Here is a 15,986-nt window from a genome sequence, read left to right on the forward strand (position 1 = left end):
CATGAACAAATGAATACTGGCACATTGTAACAATTGAACAATGGCTAAACATTTTGCATGCAAGATGAAAGTATGAGAAGCACTAAACCCTTTGAGCAAAATAGCTTTGTTAAAATACCCCCTTGTCCTCAGTTTTTCCCTCTTGCCTTTCTATGCTAAGTAATTCCAGTTCTTTGCCAACAGCTTTCATTTGACTACTACTGCCTGGAGTTGAGACCCCTTGCATATTCAGTGTGTCCTTTTAACAATATCATCCTTTTTAAAAGCATATTTGGTGATCTAACTTACCATAGTGGGGTTTCCATTATCTGCCCTTTCATGTATTTTAGTTTTGGGAACATCAGCTTAAGTCTTGTCATTCTAAGAGCGTGTGACATTAGTTAATGTCACGGTGAAGCTTTGAGATGTGCTCTGTTAAACCAAGGTTTTGACCCAAAATGTCAGCAATTCCTCCTCTTTTCCCCTCGCCACCCCCAAAGATGCTGCTTGACCAGTTGAATTCCTCCAGCAGATTGTTTGTTGCATTATATTGTATTAATATTAATTGTATATTCATTACTAGGTGCCAGTTTGTTCTGGTGTCCACCCGAGAAGCAAGACACGCACCAGTCGCTTTCCAGTCTCAAGTTAAATGACTCCGAATCATCCAATGAAGAAATGACTGCCTCTATTACAACCAAGGATACCAGTCACACCAGTATTGCCTCCTCACTGAATGAGGTGGACATTCACAACTTTGTGGAGGACAGTCAGGTTGCAGCAAATACTGATCAAGCTACAGATGTTCAGAAGTAAGATCATAATAAAGTCTTAATAACATAGTAATCCACATTTCATCAAGAAAAAAATAATTAAAAATATGGATACAAGCCAAGATTGTGATTAAAATTTAAACGAAAAATCATGTTTGATCTGAAGCCTAGTTATACAGATTTACCAAAAGTTAAAATGAAGATTTATTTCCGAGAAAAGAAATGTGAATAGGTTTTTGAGCAAGTATAGTGAGATTTTTTTCTTATTTGTCTCTACTGTAAATTTCTGTCAGTGCTATAGTTTGACACAAGGGAAGTGAACAATTCTAAATGTTTCAATAGCAGAAGTTTTTTGTTTTTTACATTCTAATTTTCACACAACAGCAAATTCATAGTCTATTGGCTATAAATTTGAATGTTTCCATGAATCAGTGAGCATAATTATAACCAAACAGTTTAAAAAAAATGAGTTGTCAGGAAATGGAAATGGTCTAATAAATGACAAAATAGACAAACCATTAAAAATGGGAAGGATGATGAAAGTAAATTTATTTGAAAATGAAATTGCATCTAACACTTAAAGTACTGTTTACAACTATTATTCATGGAAGCCATTGAAAAAGCAGTAATGGCATTCTAGGCGTGTTTCTGGTGATCTTGGTTCTAAAGTATCTTTAATCTGAGTAGTGGTTTCTGGGAGGTTGTAAGATGTGACATTAATGTAACTCTTTCCTTCATCTCCCACAGCAACACATTCCTTGTGTGCCTCCTGTAAATGCATTAATTTCCCTTTGTAATTCAAGAATTCTTATATAATATAAAACGACTCCAGGCAATTCCAGTCTTGTTCCAATTTATTTAGGAACTTAATACTGAGTGGAAAAGTGAAGAAGGGGCAAGTTATTAATCTTCGGCTGATGTTACTTGCCCCAGTGGGTCCTGACTCCTATTATCTATTGGACATACAAGAGAGGCAGTCAGAGCAGTAACTTGTTTGGGAAATAAACTGTTTAGACTTTACATCTTTCTTTGATTTTTCTGTGATTGGCATTAACTGCAAGGTGCTTGTACACTCCACTTCTGGGGAAACTAAAATGGCAATTGAATCTTGTCTGGGTGTACATGGAAGGTTCAAAGCATCAGTATTAATTTTATTGATTTTTTTTTAATATACTGTATACTGCTCAGATGCTCTTCCGAAAAACAGCCCCAGTGGCTTACCATTTTTTTTCTGTGATAACTGAGTAGTAATATCATCATCATTATGACTGCCCAAAATGTGTGGTCATTTGAACTTTGGTGTGGGGTGCAGAGAAGAGAAATGGAGAAATTAAATTGCAGGAACTTCTTTGGGACATTGCAAAATGACCATGAATTTCTTATTGAAATTTCAACCTGGTAGATTTTGTATACTGTAGAGACATTAGTATAGGAAGATTTTTTTTTCACATTTGCCTATGTTGATCTCCAGCCTGACAGATTTGTGATGGTTCGTAAATTGATGTGTACCTTTTCCATTTATGATTTTATTTTGAACACATCTATACCACTTCTATTAATAATTTTACCATGTTTTGGAGATTATCTTACAAATTGTTAGATTTCTGGTATGCGATTAAACTTCCTGTGTGATGTCTGAAAATTTTCATTTGTTTTCCTTTTCAGCTGTGCAACTGGGTGTACAAAAAACTGCTGGGATCAACATATAAGTTTTCAGAGCCCAGTGCTTGGGGAGAGTGCAAGTATGCATTTGAAAACTAATGAATCTGATGTATCATGTAACATTGGTAATAAAGAAATTGAAGAGCATACCACAGAATCACAAAATGAGCAGAAATTTTACCAGAATTTAATGGTAAGTGTTCAGTTAGATTTTACTAGCTGCATTTCTTCTTAATGGAATGCTTGGATATTTCCTTATTTTCTATCATCTGAAGTATTAAATTTTGCTAAAAATAGTGGTTGTAACTGCTGTGCACCCAGGTGACTAGTAGCCCATAAGTACATTGTATGAACCAGCCAAGAAAATATGTCCCCAGCAGGTAGCAACTATAAAACTAATTAAGTCCATGCTCATTCCTCAGTTATTTTCTGGCTTAGTTACTTCAGCTGGGGTTGGAAGTTTCAAATGTATCTTTCTGGTTTTTGTATTCTATAAAGTCAATATATGTAACATATAATCAAAGAAAATTTGCAGCTCTAAAGGAAGTCATTTGGTCCATTGTGTTCATGACAGCTCTTTGTAGAGCCACTACCTTGAACTGCTGCACTCTTTTGGGTGAAGGCTCTCCACCATTGTTGGGTAAGGATTTAAACCAGCAATGACGAAGCTTTATTATTAGGAATGTATCCCCAAGTAAGGAAGGTGTGTGACTTGGAGGAAGTGGTTTTCCTTTGTAACTGCCACTCCTGAATGGTGATGGAGGTTGAAGATTTGGAAGATGCTTTCGTAGAATCTTTGACTTATTGAAGTGTATTTTGTAAAAGGTACACACTGTGATCATAGTGTGCTGGTGGGACGTGGGATATTAGTTAAGTAGGCTGCTTTAACCTACGCGGTGTCTAGCTGCTTGAATGTCATTGGAGCTGCACGTATTCTGATAAGTGTACGGTCTTCTATTATGCTCCCTGTTTGGTGCCTGTTGTGTGGTAGGAAGGCTTTTGAGAATCAGGAGGTGACCCATTCATTGCAGGCTGCTGACCTATTTGTATGGGTGCTTCAGGTGAGCCCAGAGCAACTTAATAGCATTGAATCTCCATGGGTAGGAGGGTGGACTCTCTCTCTGTTAGAGAATCTTTCCGAAGGATCATTGATCTCTTCCGATGTCAGAGGGAAAAGGCTCTGCTGCAAGTAGATCCTTGGAGGTCCTCGATTAAGAAGCGGGCATATCATTTCTTAGGTGTCATCTTCAAATAATGGATTGAGTATATGTTACGGTGTTCAAGTACTTTGGTCTTAAAGATACAACACAGAAACCGGCCATGTGTCCCACAAAGTCTATGCTGACCCATCAACCACCCATTTTTACACCAAGTCTAACCTAACCCATTTTATCCTCCCCACTATTCCATCAACTCTGGCTCAGATTCTACCACACAAAAACTATTTCTCATTTTATATTTCTCATTTTTCCTTGCACTGTTGGAGGCATTCAGCCTGTGAAATCCATGCCAGTTCTCAGAGCATTCCCATCAATTTCCCCTTTTTCCCCATGTAGCCTGTTCCCTCGTATGTCTATCTTCCATTATTTTCTATAGCTTTCTGCTTGCAGCACTTTCTTTGGGAAAAAAAGTATTCATAAATGTGCGAGTTCTCCTGAATAGGTCCTTGGTGAAGTCCCTGTTAAACAATATACACAGTATCTCTTCATTCCATAGTGGGTTTTGCTTGTTGCACACCAAAGTCTATAAGGTGACAGAGGTATTTATTATATTTTAAGCTCCAATGTATGAGGAGAGGTGTTCCACTGCTTTCCCTACATGATCTTTGCAGTGCTGTAGTTCACTTTGTAGAATTAATGTTCACTGGAGAAATGAGTTGTTTTAAGGTATGACTATATCTGTGTGTTGATTTCCTTTGATGGATCCTCCTTTGTGCAATCAGTCTTTCCATCCATGTTCAATACACCTTGAGGTTTTTATTGGCTAGATTTTGGCGGCATCGGGTGGGATGGAATCTTTTGCTGTTGGTGCTGGGGTCATTGTGCTTTGATAACCCATTTCTGCAGTAACTTTTTCTGTTGTTCTTGCATTCTACTTCTCTGTCACATTTAGGATGTTGAATATTCACAGCTCAAATATGTCTGATATGCTGGCATCAATTTATCATTGGGGGTGGGGGTGGTAATTTAAACCACTTCCATTAGTTACTCACTCTTCAATAGTACCCAGACAGGAAGATTGATTATCACTGATTCTTAATTGACATGAAAAACCCTTCCATCATTAGTCAGGATGCAGCAACTAGGGAGCAGCTGTTCCTAAAGCACCTTTCTTGGAAAACTGTAGGAGGGCTGAGGATAAATGTCACTTCCTGCTTTGCCCAAAAGTTTGCTGCTTCTAAAATGCCAACTTTTACCGGAACACCAGTGATTAGTGTGTTCTCACACCTCAAGGTTGGAGAACACACTAATCACTGGTGTTCAGGTAAAAGTTGTATCAGTCAATAATTGTAAGCATAGGTGCTTAATATGAAGTCTGATATGATTAGCTACTTCCTTTCAGAAGAAGCTAGTTTTGCATATTTAAGTGCAAAGTTGGTTTTCTAAGGAGTAGTAGCCTGTGAGGCTATATTTTGCAGGGAATTCAATTATTATCTTAGGATATTGATTGGCACCTCCTTAGTGTAAAGGGGATAGAGGGGGCAGAGTTAGGTAGGTGTCCAGGAAGGATTCCTGACGCAGTGTGTGGACAGGCTGACAAGAGGAGAGGCCTTGCTGGACCTGGTACTAGGCAATGAGCCTGATCAAGTTTCAGATCTCTCAGTGGGAGAGCATTTGAGACAGTGACCATAACTCCTGGACCTTTACCATAGCCTTGGAGAGGGATAGGAGCAGACAATATGGGAAAGTATTTAATTGGGGGAGGGGGGGATTATGATGCTATCAGGCAGGAATTTGGGAGTGTAAATTGGGAACAGATGTTCTTTGGGAAGTGCATAGTGGAAATGTGGAGGTTGTTTAGGGAGTACTTGCATGGGATTCTGGATAGGTTTGTCCCATTGAGGCAGGGTAAGGATGGTAGAGTGAAGGAACTGTGGTTGACAGGAGATGTAGAATGTCTCGTCAAGAGGAAGAAAGAAGCTAACCTAAGGTTTAGAAAGCATGGATGAGACAGGGCTCTGGAGAGTTACAAGATAGCCAGGAGGGAGCTTAAGAATGGACTTAGGAGAGCTAGAAGGGGGCATGAGAAGGCCTTGGCGAGTAGGATTAAGGAAAACCCCAAGGTGTTCTACACATGTGAAGAATAAGAGGATAAGAGAGAGAGTAGGACCAATCAGGGTTAAAAAAGGAAATGTGTGCCTGGAGTCAGAAGAGGTAGGGGAGGTCCTTAATGAATACTTTGCTTCGGTATTCACCAGTAAGAGAGATCTTGATGTGTGTGAGGATGGCGTACAACAGGCTGATATGCTAGGGCATGTCAATGTGAGGAAAGAGGATGTGCTGGAACTTTTGAAAAACATTAGGATAGATAAGTCACCGGGGCCAGATGGGATAGATCCAAGGTTATTATGGGAAGCGAGGGAAGAGCTTGGAAGCATAGGCTGATTAGGGACAGTCAGTATGGCCTTGTGAGGCAAGTTGTGCCTCACGAGCCTGATTGAATTCTTTGAGGATGTGACAAAGCACATTGATGAAGGTAGAGCAGTGGATATGGTGTACATGGATTTTAGTAAGGCATTTGATAAGGTTCCTCATGGAAGGCTCATTCAGAAAGTCAGGAGGCATGAGATCCAGGGAAATTTGGCTGTGTGAATTCAGAATTGGCTCACCCACACAGAGGGTGATGGTAGATGGAGCCTATTCTGCCTGGAGGTCAGTGACCAGTGGTGTTCCGCAGGGATCTGTTCTAGGACCCCTGCTCTTTGTGATTTTTATGTATGACTTGGATGAGGATGTGCAAGGGTGAGTTAATAAGTTTGCTGATGATACAAAGGTTGGTGGTGTTGTGGATAGTGTAGAAGGTTACTGTAGAGTACAACAGGATATTAATAGGATGCAGAGCTAGGCTGAGAAGTGGCAGCTGGAGTTCAACCCAGAAAAGTGTGAGGTGATACACTTTGGAAGACTGAATTTGAAGGCAGAATACAAGGTTAATAGCAGGACTCTTAGCAGTGTGGAGGAAGAGAGGGGTCTTGGTGTACGCGTCCATAGATCCCTCAACGTCGCTGCGCAGGTTGATAGGGTTGTTAACAAGGCATATGGTGTGTTGGCCTTCATTAGTCAAGGTATTGAGTTCAAGAACCACAAGGTAATGTTGCAACTCTATAGAACTCTGGTTAGGCCACACTTGTATTGTGTTCAGTTCTGGTCGCCTCATTGTAGGAAGGATATGAAAGCTTTAGAGAGCATGCAGAGGAGATTTACCAGGATGCTGCCTGGATTGGAGAGCATGTCTTATGAGGATAGTTTGAGTGAGCAAGGGCTTTTCTCTTTGGAGAGGAGGATGATGGGAGGTGACTTGATAGAGGTGTACAAGATGATAAGAGGCATAGGTCGAGTGGACAGTCAGAGACTTTATCCCAGGGCAAAAATGGCTAACACGAGGGAGCATAATTTTAAGGTGATTGGAGGAAGGTATAAGGAGGATGACAGAGGTAATTTTTTTTTACAGAGTGGTGGGTGCGTGAAACACACTGCTGGCAGAGGTTGTGGAGGCAGATACGTTAGGGACATTTAAGAGACTCTTAGATAGCCCTCCATTTTTCTGTCATTCATGTGGCTATGTGGGAGGGAAGGGTTAGATATTAGAGCAGGATAAAATGTCGGCACAACACTGTGGGCTGAAGGGCCTGTACTGTGCTATAATGTTCCATGTTCTATAACATTTATTCAGTCGTGAAAACACCTGTAAATAGGAATTAGGCTTCTGATGTACAAAATAATGGCGCTAAATTGAATCAGAATCGGCTTTATTATCACTGACATATGTCGTGAAATCTGTTGTTTTGTTGCAGCAGTGCAGTGCAAGACATAAAGCCATAAAACTTACTATAAGTTTCAAAAATAGTGCAAAAGACAGAAGGATTTTGTTGGGATCTATTAAATTTAAATGGCACCTTTTGTATTGAACAGGAAAGTAAAGGATGTAAATTGGGTTGATTATCTCAGTAACCCCCCACCACCACCAAGTTAAAATTATGCAAAGGTAAAGCATTATAACACATGGACACAAAACAATGTGTTTCAAATTACCACAAAAATATGAATGCAGTTTGTAACAATGCAAAGGACTATTAATAGTTGAATAAATGTTTATTTTCTCAAAAAGGGCCAGGTGAACCAACTCATAGAATCCTGTAATTCAAAAGAAAGCCAGGAAGCACTAAACAAAGATGCCAGATTAGAATCTTCTCCACAGAATATCGACAGAAGGAGCAAGCACCTCGACCTCCAGAACTGTCAGACGGGTGAAAATGATGTGTTTAACGCTACCCTGAAACAGCTGAAGAAAATGGGAGTGAAAATCGATCTTGAATCTTCCAATGTGATCAAGACCAAAAGCAAAGTTGAAAATGCAAGGTATTGGCAATTAATTGTGATAATGAAGAAATCTATATCTTAAAAGTCTGAAAACAAGTTATTTTTATAAATAATGTCATCCTTCCTCCAAGGTAGAAAGCTGCATTCCTGTCAATTTAGGGAAATATTCGATAGCACCAGTATTTAGCAATTATAATTGACTCCTGAATTTTCCTTTTTAAGCCACTTCTCACCATGGGTCTGTGACCTGAAGAAATGCCAGATTTGCAGATAAATCTCTTTAGCTATGCTCTCAACCTCAACCTGTCTACAAGAAATGCATTAGAATTTTTTTTTTAAATTTCAAAATGCATTAAGAATCATGTTTTTTTGACATGAGAATTGCAGTGGAAACTGCATTTATCACATGTATCCCAATGCATTAAGTAGATAATAGCAGAATGACGCCTTGAATCATCATGCTGCTGATGAACTGGTAGTGTTGGCTGAATGCTTCCAGAATTTTGAGTGCAATGATAAGGGAGAATTGTGTTCAGTGCACGATGTGCTTAATGGCCATATTACCATAATATTGCTGCATGTCCTTATTAGTAGTTGTGGTACTGAAAGATGTCATTAGGTTAACTTTGCCAGTTGCTCCTGAAGCCATATTGCTATGGTTGAGGAGGCAATCGATGCAAGTTCAAAGGCCATCAGTCGAGCTGACTGCTCCATCCTGAATGTTGTATTCAGGTTGTTATTTCTAACATGTCCAGCCAGCCAACAATAAGTACTCAACATCGTTCCTGATTTGAGCCATGAAAAACTGGAGAAATGTTGATTCAATGAAATAAGGTATATCATACACACTGGCCAAATGTTTGTTACTGCTTTACTCATGTAACTGATCCTTTAGCTTCTGTTTAATGATAACACTGCTTACCCCAAGATGTTAAGGTGAGAGACTTTCCAAATTTGATGCAATTTATAGACACAAAAACCTGGTTGGGCTTTTCTCATTGCAAATGGTATTTGTCTGTGATTGGGTAGTTGTAGTATGAAAGGCCATGGCTGTCAGATGACAGTGACAACACCACTGACCCCCATGGTCGGATGATAGCATTGCCCATCGGGTTGGAAGTGACACCACTGTCAATCAAGGGTTCAGCTCCACCCCACCCATCAAGAGCACACCCAAGGATTGGCTTTGTAACACACCTTTGTTCTTGACCCTGAATCATTGGCTTGTTTGAATTACCTGAGCGGGCTACACCCAGCTCCCCAGCCCTATAAAAGATGGTACACGTGGGTAGCTCTTTCTCTTTTCCTATTGCTGCTGGGGTCAAGACCACAGGTGAGAGGGTGCACTTCCACAGGTGAGAGGGTGCACTTCCACAGGGGTCTAGGAGCATCCTAAGTAGATCCCCAGTAGCGTAGAGCCATTGTTTGCCCAGATTCAGGGGGTTCAGGCAACGTATTTGTTCATTCCCTGATCATTTGTACTAGTTTGTTGTGTGTGTGTGCACTTCACCCCTGTTGCGACTCCTCTCACATTTCGTGATCACCCAAGTGCGAGTGTGCATTTGTTCCTTCCCATTCTGTTCCTATATCTGTCTTTGTACTTTTAAAAAGGAGAATTTTATTTACAAAGACTGTGTGTCCAGATACCTCTATCTTTGAGATCCAAAAGAACCTTTCTCGTAACAGTAGTACCAAACCCACCTGCCAATTATTAGTTCAACTAACATTTTTTATGCAGGGTCTGCTTTACCACATCAGCCAATTTAGCATCAGAGGGCATGGGTTTATGGTAGAACATGAAAGAATCGTCAACATACAACCCCAGTTCAAACCCTTTTGATTGAGTATAAGGTTATATAATTGAAGTCCTGGATTGATAATTTGTCAAAAATCATCAGTCTTGTGTATCAAGTATTCTTCCAGTCCCTGGAAATTATTCCCCCACCAACCGACCTCTATTGTTGATGATAACTAGTTGAATTCCAGTAGGTGAAATAACCAGAAAAGAGATTCTGGTTGTAAGCAAATGTTTTGTAACCTGTAGCTTACAAATGTATAACTTTTTGATTTTTAGTTCATTTGGCAATTTTCTAATTTGGGTTATGTTCAACATTTGGTCATAATTTAGACTGATCCTCTGGGAGTGTTAAATGTCAAAGGTATAGTCCATCTCTCTCTTTAGATAGTTTAAAGGAAAGGAGTTTTTTTTTCTGAGAAAATCAATATTAAATTAACTGGTTGTAACTTGGTGCAGAATAGATTTTGCTTACACAGTGATTGTGAAGAATTTTATGATTTTGATTATTAAATAAGAAGGAATTGAGATTAATTTTCTGCATGCAATTAACTTGTGATATGGTAGCCTATTTCCATGATGCTATTCTGAAATTTGGTTCCAGATTTTACAAGGGTCCTATGCTGCATTTCATGTATTTAAGAGATGACCTAGGACTATTTCTGCCCAACTTCGCCAAAGAAATAATATTTGTTAGTGTACATGACAATGTGACAAGGAATTTTACATTTTTTTTTAAAAAAGTGTAATAATGTTTACCTGAATATGTAACAACTTTGTTTCCTTGTTTTGAAGCACATTGGCTCGCATAAACCCGGAAGCAGTTATTCCAAGGCTGAACTACATGTCATTTGTCAACGTTGGCACAAGTGGATTTGGAACTAGTGGAGTTGACCTTAGCATGGAGGCCAATGCTATAGCTCTCAAGTACCTGAATGATGCTCAGCTCTCCCAGATGTCCCTCAGCAGGCTTAATAGTAATGGTGAATCCACATCCCTAAATGGTCTCCTAGAATTAAACACAGATAGAAGCATGGTAGGTCTGAGCTTGATTTCTCCCAGTAATATGTCATTTGCCACACGCAAATACATGAAGAGATATGGACTGGTGGAGGATTACCAGAGCAGTGATGATGAAGAATTGCTAGACACCACCGTTCAAGCCACAAAAGCTGATTCAGAAGGTCTTTCCTTTGGAAAAGCAAGGAATGAAAAAGTGGTTGAAAGACAAGTGAAGATTAAAAACTACTGTACCTCTGAGTCTCCCTCCAAGATGGATGAGAATATTTTAAGAAACATTACTAATGAAGTTGCTTCCTCAGTACCACAGAATATGAATACCCGGGGTCAAGATGCTCAGCAGATTCTTAAGAATTCAAAACCCAAAATTAAGCTGGTCACTGGAGAAATTGGTAACAATAAACACTCTGACAAAGAAAATGAAATTCAAGACTTTTCTAAAAAATTAATACCAAATGCTCCCGAAAAGAAAAAACTAACAGAAAGCAGTGATGCAGTAGGTAACATTCTGGATGTAAATAGGCTCCGTCAGCTACCCAAACTGTTTTAACTATCAGGATGATTCACAAGATCTAGAAGCATGGATAATATTTGAAGTATGTATAAATCAGCTATTTTGTAAGCAGTGTCATATTTTGCATCAATTCAAGACAAATGTAAAGTATTACCGTGTGGAATCAATTTAAATAATCACCACTTGGTTCAAGACTGCAGCAGATTATCAATTGTCTTAACTACAAGACAAAGTTCTTGGTGAATTCAGCAACAGCTGTATAGAAAATTTACAATGAATTATGCATTTTTCCTCATTGGCAAAGTGTGATACGACTGTCTTGGAATTACAATTAAATGATAACTGTAGAAACATGTATGTTTAGCTTGGCTCTGGCCTTCAAGCAATCAGCTACAGCAATCCAAAGACTGGTAGCTCATATTTAGAATCAAGCTCATTTGCTTGGTCTATGCTGTTAATCACACAATCCTAATGGCCCACCTATGTTCACATTGATATTTATCATCTTGTCATCTATTGGAAAGATAGAGGTTTGTCCTTTTTGAGCTGAATGTTTCCAAAATTCAATGAAAATTAGTACATTTTCACTTGTTGCTCATTTTGTCAGATGAGTGCTTTTAACAATTATTTTTCAAACATTTATAATCTGGAACTTCCAATGTAGTATGAAGTATCAAAGTGCATTCTAATATTCAAATAATATTCAGTGAGGGGAAGGATTTCATCAGTTGTTGGGTGGGCTACGGGCAGATGAAAATTCATTTTGAGCATGGGATGGGGAAAGTGTAGGAAAATCATAGCAAGCTTATAAAAATAGTATTGGTGCAATGGGGAAGTTTGCGCTTGCTTCACTATCCAATCTCCTAAGAAATAGCATTTGTGTTTTCCTCTACTACTACTTTTTGGATTTGTAATTTTTCACTGAAGTCTTGAAGATAAAGTTTACAGAAATTTTGAGTATATCGATTTATTTTTTTCTTTACATTTACTGTGCGAGGTGTTTACCAGTGTTTCCTTTTGAGATGTGATCTTGTTTTTGTCGTCTTCCCATTAATGCCATTTAATCTTTGACTTTTGCACAGTTTTTTTTGTTGTAATTATTCAATCACTGGATTTTTGGACAGTTTATAAATAAAACACTAGCACAATTTCTACATAGTTGTTGGTCCATTTTGAGGTTGTTCACATTCAGTGCATTTTTGTAGTTGAATTTTGCATTGATTTTTGACTGGCTCAATAGATGCCCTTTAGTGATCTATTTACTATTCTTAAAGTTTAGCTGAAGTTACTATTTTAGCAGAAAAGTATGTTCAATTTTATTTCAGCAATTAACATTCAGCAAATAGAATGAAACCAAAAGTGATGATTCTACATTCACAATTTCAAACTTAGTTCATCATTAGATAATAAAGAACAGCTTAGTAACTGATGGAAGTAAAAATTTTAAAAAAAGGATGGCCAACAGATGTTATGAGAGCAACTTTGTTTTCAATAGAAAGGTGGTCAGATTGGCAGAATGCTTGCCAACTGCAAAGCAGCTCATCTTCCAACTACCTGTTCACAATTGAAGTTGCCTGTTTGCCATTGGGCAGTGGAATTCCTGGCCTTTGTGTAATCCTGGCCTCTCCATTGCAATATTCTGGTTCTGCTCAGACTTCAGTGCTGCTGAATGGTTGAAGAGTGAGAGGCCTCTGAGTTAGCAAGATCATAGTGTTTCCAGTACTACTAATGATTGCTGAAAACTTGGTAGGATTGGGGGCTGAGAGAATTTGTTGAACGTAGAGATATTTTAGGCAATCAAAATTAAATTTCCAGTTCCTCCCAGTTGATTGACATGGAAATCCAAGTGACATTTGAGCTTTTTGATGGATAGGGATGGGCCAAACCCCAGCACAATGGAGGAAACAGCCAAATAAGACAAAGGGTTTCCATGCAAATCACCTTTGAAATGAGTATATTACCCACACTGGCATTTCAAGGCAATACTGAGGGAGGACCACAGCTATGACTCAGTGATAGCAGTTTTGTCCTCTCGGCACACAGTTATATTTGAGTTTCATGCCACACACCTGAGCACAAAATATAGGCAGTGGAGGAAATGCTCCACTGTCAGATGTGATGTTAAGACATAGATCCTGCCTAGACGATAAAATATTTAAACAAGAAAAATCCCATGACTCTTTTCAAACCAGCCTTTGCACCTCAAATAGCATTTACTATACCCTAAATTGTCTAGAATTATTGTCAATGGAATCGAGGTTTGCACAAATTGCATCTCCTTCTGCAAACAATGATTACACTTCTAAATGTGCTCAACTGTCAATGATATCCTTTATGTCCTGAGGTTTTGAAACATTGCTTTCTTTTAGAATTCTTAAAAATTAGACCTTTTTCAGTGTTCAGTGGATGTAAACAAAAATCTAATTACATTATTTAAAGGAAGGGAAGTTTTTCCAATGCCTTCATTAAATTAATTCCTCAACTATTGCCCCGAGAAAGAGTTTTGTGGTTCTTCAATCTTTTCCCAATTGTAAGACCATACTCTGAACAAATTTATTGTCCTCATTGGCTGTGTTACAAGTTGGTGCAGCAGAATTTAGGTCTTGTTGGGTAAGTACTTTACATGCATTTAGCCATTATCACTTGTGTTCTAGAGCAGAAGATAATTTTAAGCAAAACGTTATATTGATTCACACTCCATTTAAATGGTTCACTGCATAATGATACAAAAGCAAATCAAGGTTGATTTTTTTAATCTTTTGGCATCTGAGACTATCTATTTTAATGGTTGGGCTTTATTTAAAAGCTGTAAGGAAGGGATTGCTGGGGCTCTGGCTAACATTTTTTTAATTTTTGCTGGACACGAATGAGGTACCAGATGACTGGAGGACAGCGAACATTGTCCCCCTTCAAGAAAAGCAGCAGGAAAAAGCCTGGTAACTATAGACCTGTGAACCTAACATTAGGGGTAGGGAAGATGCTGGGAAAAAAATTCAGGGAGAGGATTAATGAACATTTGGAAAGGCAATAAGAGATTATCAACATGGCTTTGTCAAGGGCAGATCCTGTCTGACCAACATGATTGAATTCTTTGAAAAGGTAACTAAGTGTATTGATGAGGATAGGATAGGTGATGTGATTTATGTGGACTTTACTAAAGCCTTTGACAAGGTCCCACTTGGGTGACTGGTTCAAAAGGTTAGGACCTATGGGATCCAGGGCATATTGGCAAACAGGATCCAAAAGTGACTTGGCAATAAAAGGATGCCTTTGACTAGTGGTTCCCATCAGGATTCGTGCTGGGGCCTATGCTGTTTATAATATATGTGAATGATTTGGATAAGTATGTGGGAGGCAAAATCAGTGAGTTTACAGATGACACTAAGTTTGGTGTAGTTGTAAGTAGTCTTAAGCTGCAGAGAGATATTGATGTGTTGGTGAAATGGGCTGAAAAGTGGCAGATGGAGTTTAATCCAGACAAATGTGAGGTGATGCATTTTGGAAGCACTAATGAGGCTAGGACATACTCCAGGGTCTTGGGGAATATTGAGGAATAGAGAGATCTTTGAGTACAAGTCCATAGATCCTTGAAGGTGGCAATGCAAGTAGATAATGTGATTAGGAAGGCATATGGAACATTGGCCTTGCATTATTCGGGTCATAGAATACAGAAGTAAGGATGTTATGCTCCAACTTTATAAAACCTTGGTCAGACCACAGCTGGATTACTGTGCAGTTCTGATCACTAAGGTATGGGAAATATGTAGTGGTGCTGGAGAAGGTGCAGAGGAGATTCACCAGGATGTTGCCTGGGTTGGAGCAGCCCAATTATGAGGAGGGACTGGAGAAGCTAGGTCTGTTCTTCCTGGAATGGGGGAGGTTTACAGGGAATACGACTGAAATGTATAAAATTGAGTATCAATCAGGTCGACTGCAGGAAATTTTCCCATATCGGAGGTAGACAAAACTAGAGGATATAGGTTTAGAACAATGGGGAAGAGATTTTGAGGGGGGATCCTGCTTCACCCAGAGTGGTAAGTACTTGAGAAAGTGGTTGAAGTTGGGTCGCAGACAACATTTAAGTATTTAGAATGAAAACATTGATTGCTTGGGTATAGAGGGCTATGGACCAAGTGCTGGGAGCTGGGATTAGTATGGAAGGATACCCAATGGTGTTTTCATTCAGTATGATTATAATTTTAGTTCTTGAAAATGTGAATGCTTGCCAAAATGTTAAATTAAACTTAGTCTACATTCATCACCTCTCACTGCAGATTCCTCATTTTGCAATTCATACTCTCCCACATTCCTGCTCTCCACACCAGGCCTGTTTCTCTCCGCTTTCCCACAGTTGTCCTCTCCACACTGGGTCCCTGTTTCAATAACAGTGTAAATGAGGTGAGAAACCAGTCATGGAATCATGAAGTAATACAGTACAGAAACAGGCCCTTCAGCCCAATTCATCAACACCAACCAAGATGCCCATCTGAGCTAATTTGCCCACATTTGGCCCAAGTCCTTCTAAACCTTTCCTATCCATGTACCTATCTATGTCTTATAAATGTTGTTATTGTACATGCCTCAACCACTTCCTCTGGCAGCTCATTCCATATACACATCACCCTCTGCATGAAGAAGTTGCCCCTCAGGTTTGTGAGAGGGGGAAATTTAAGAGACTTATGTCCTTGTTTCTGATTTCCCTT

General features: G+C 39.1%; 1 protein-coding gene and 1 long non-coding RNA gene across 2 annotated transcripts in view; one reads left to right on the forward strand and one right to left on the reverse strand.

Annotated features, from left to right (window-relative positions):
- Positions 1-12,440, forward strand: part of stil (STIL centriolar assembly protein) — a 64,473-nt gene extending 52,033 nt beyond the window's left edge. The window contains exons 14-17 of the mRNA XM_052011688.1: positions 563-791; positions 2,418-2,607; positions 7,743-7,993; positions 10,545-12,440. Coding sequence (XP_051867648.1) covers positions 563-791; positions 2,418-2,607; positions 7,743-7,993; positions 10,545-11,319 — 1,445 coding nt within the window. The 3' untranslated portion in view covers positions 11,320-12,440. The remainder of the gene's footprint in view (positions 1-562; positions 792-2,417; positions 2,608-7,742; positions 7,994-10,544) is intronic.
- On the reverse strand, positions 7,872-15,602 carry LOC127568210 (uncharacterized). The gene is made up of 3 exons (XR_007955977.1): positions 15,546-15,602; positions 10,681-10,758; positions 7,872-7,916 (listed from the first exon to the last, which is right to left on the reverse strand). It is a non-coding gene; the product is annotated as an uncharacterized LOC127568210 (long non-coding RNA).
- Positions 15,603-15,986: the final 384 nt, after the last annotated feature.

This window comes from Pristis pectinata, chromosome 3 (assembly GCF_009764475.1).
Source record: "Pristis pectinata isolate sPriPec2 chromosome 3, sPriPec2.1.pri, whole genome shotgun sequence".
In the NCBI taxonomy this organism is placed as follows: Eukaryota; Metazoa; Chordata; class Chondrichthyes; order Rhinopristiformes; family Pristidae; genus Pristis; species Pristis pectinata.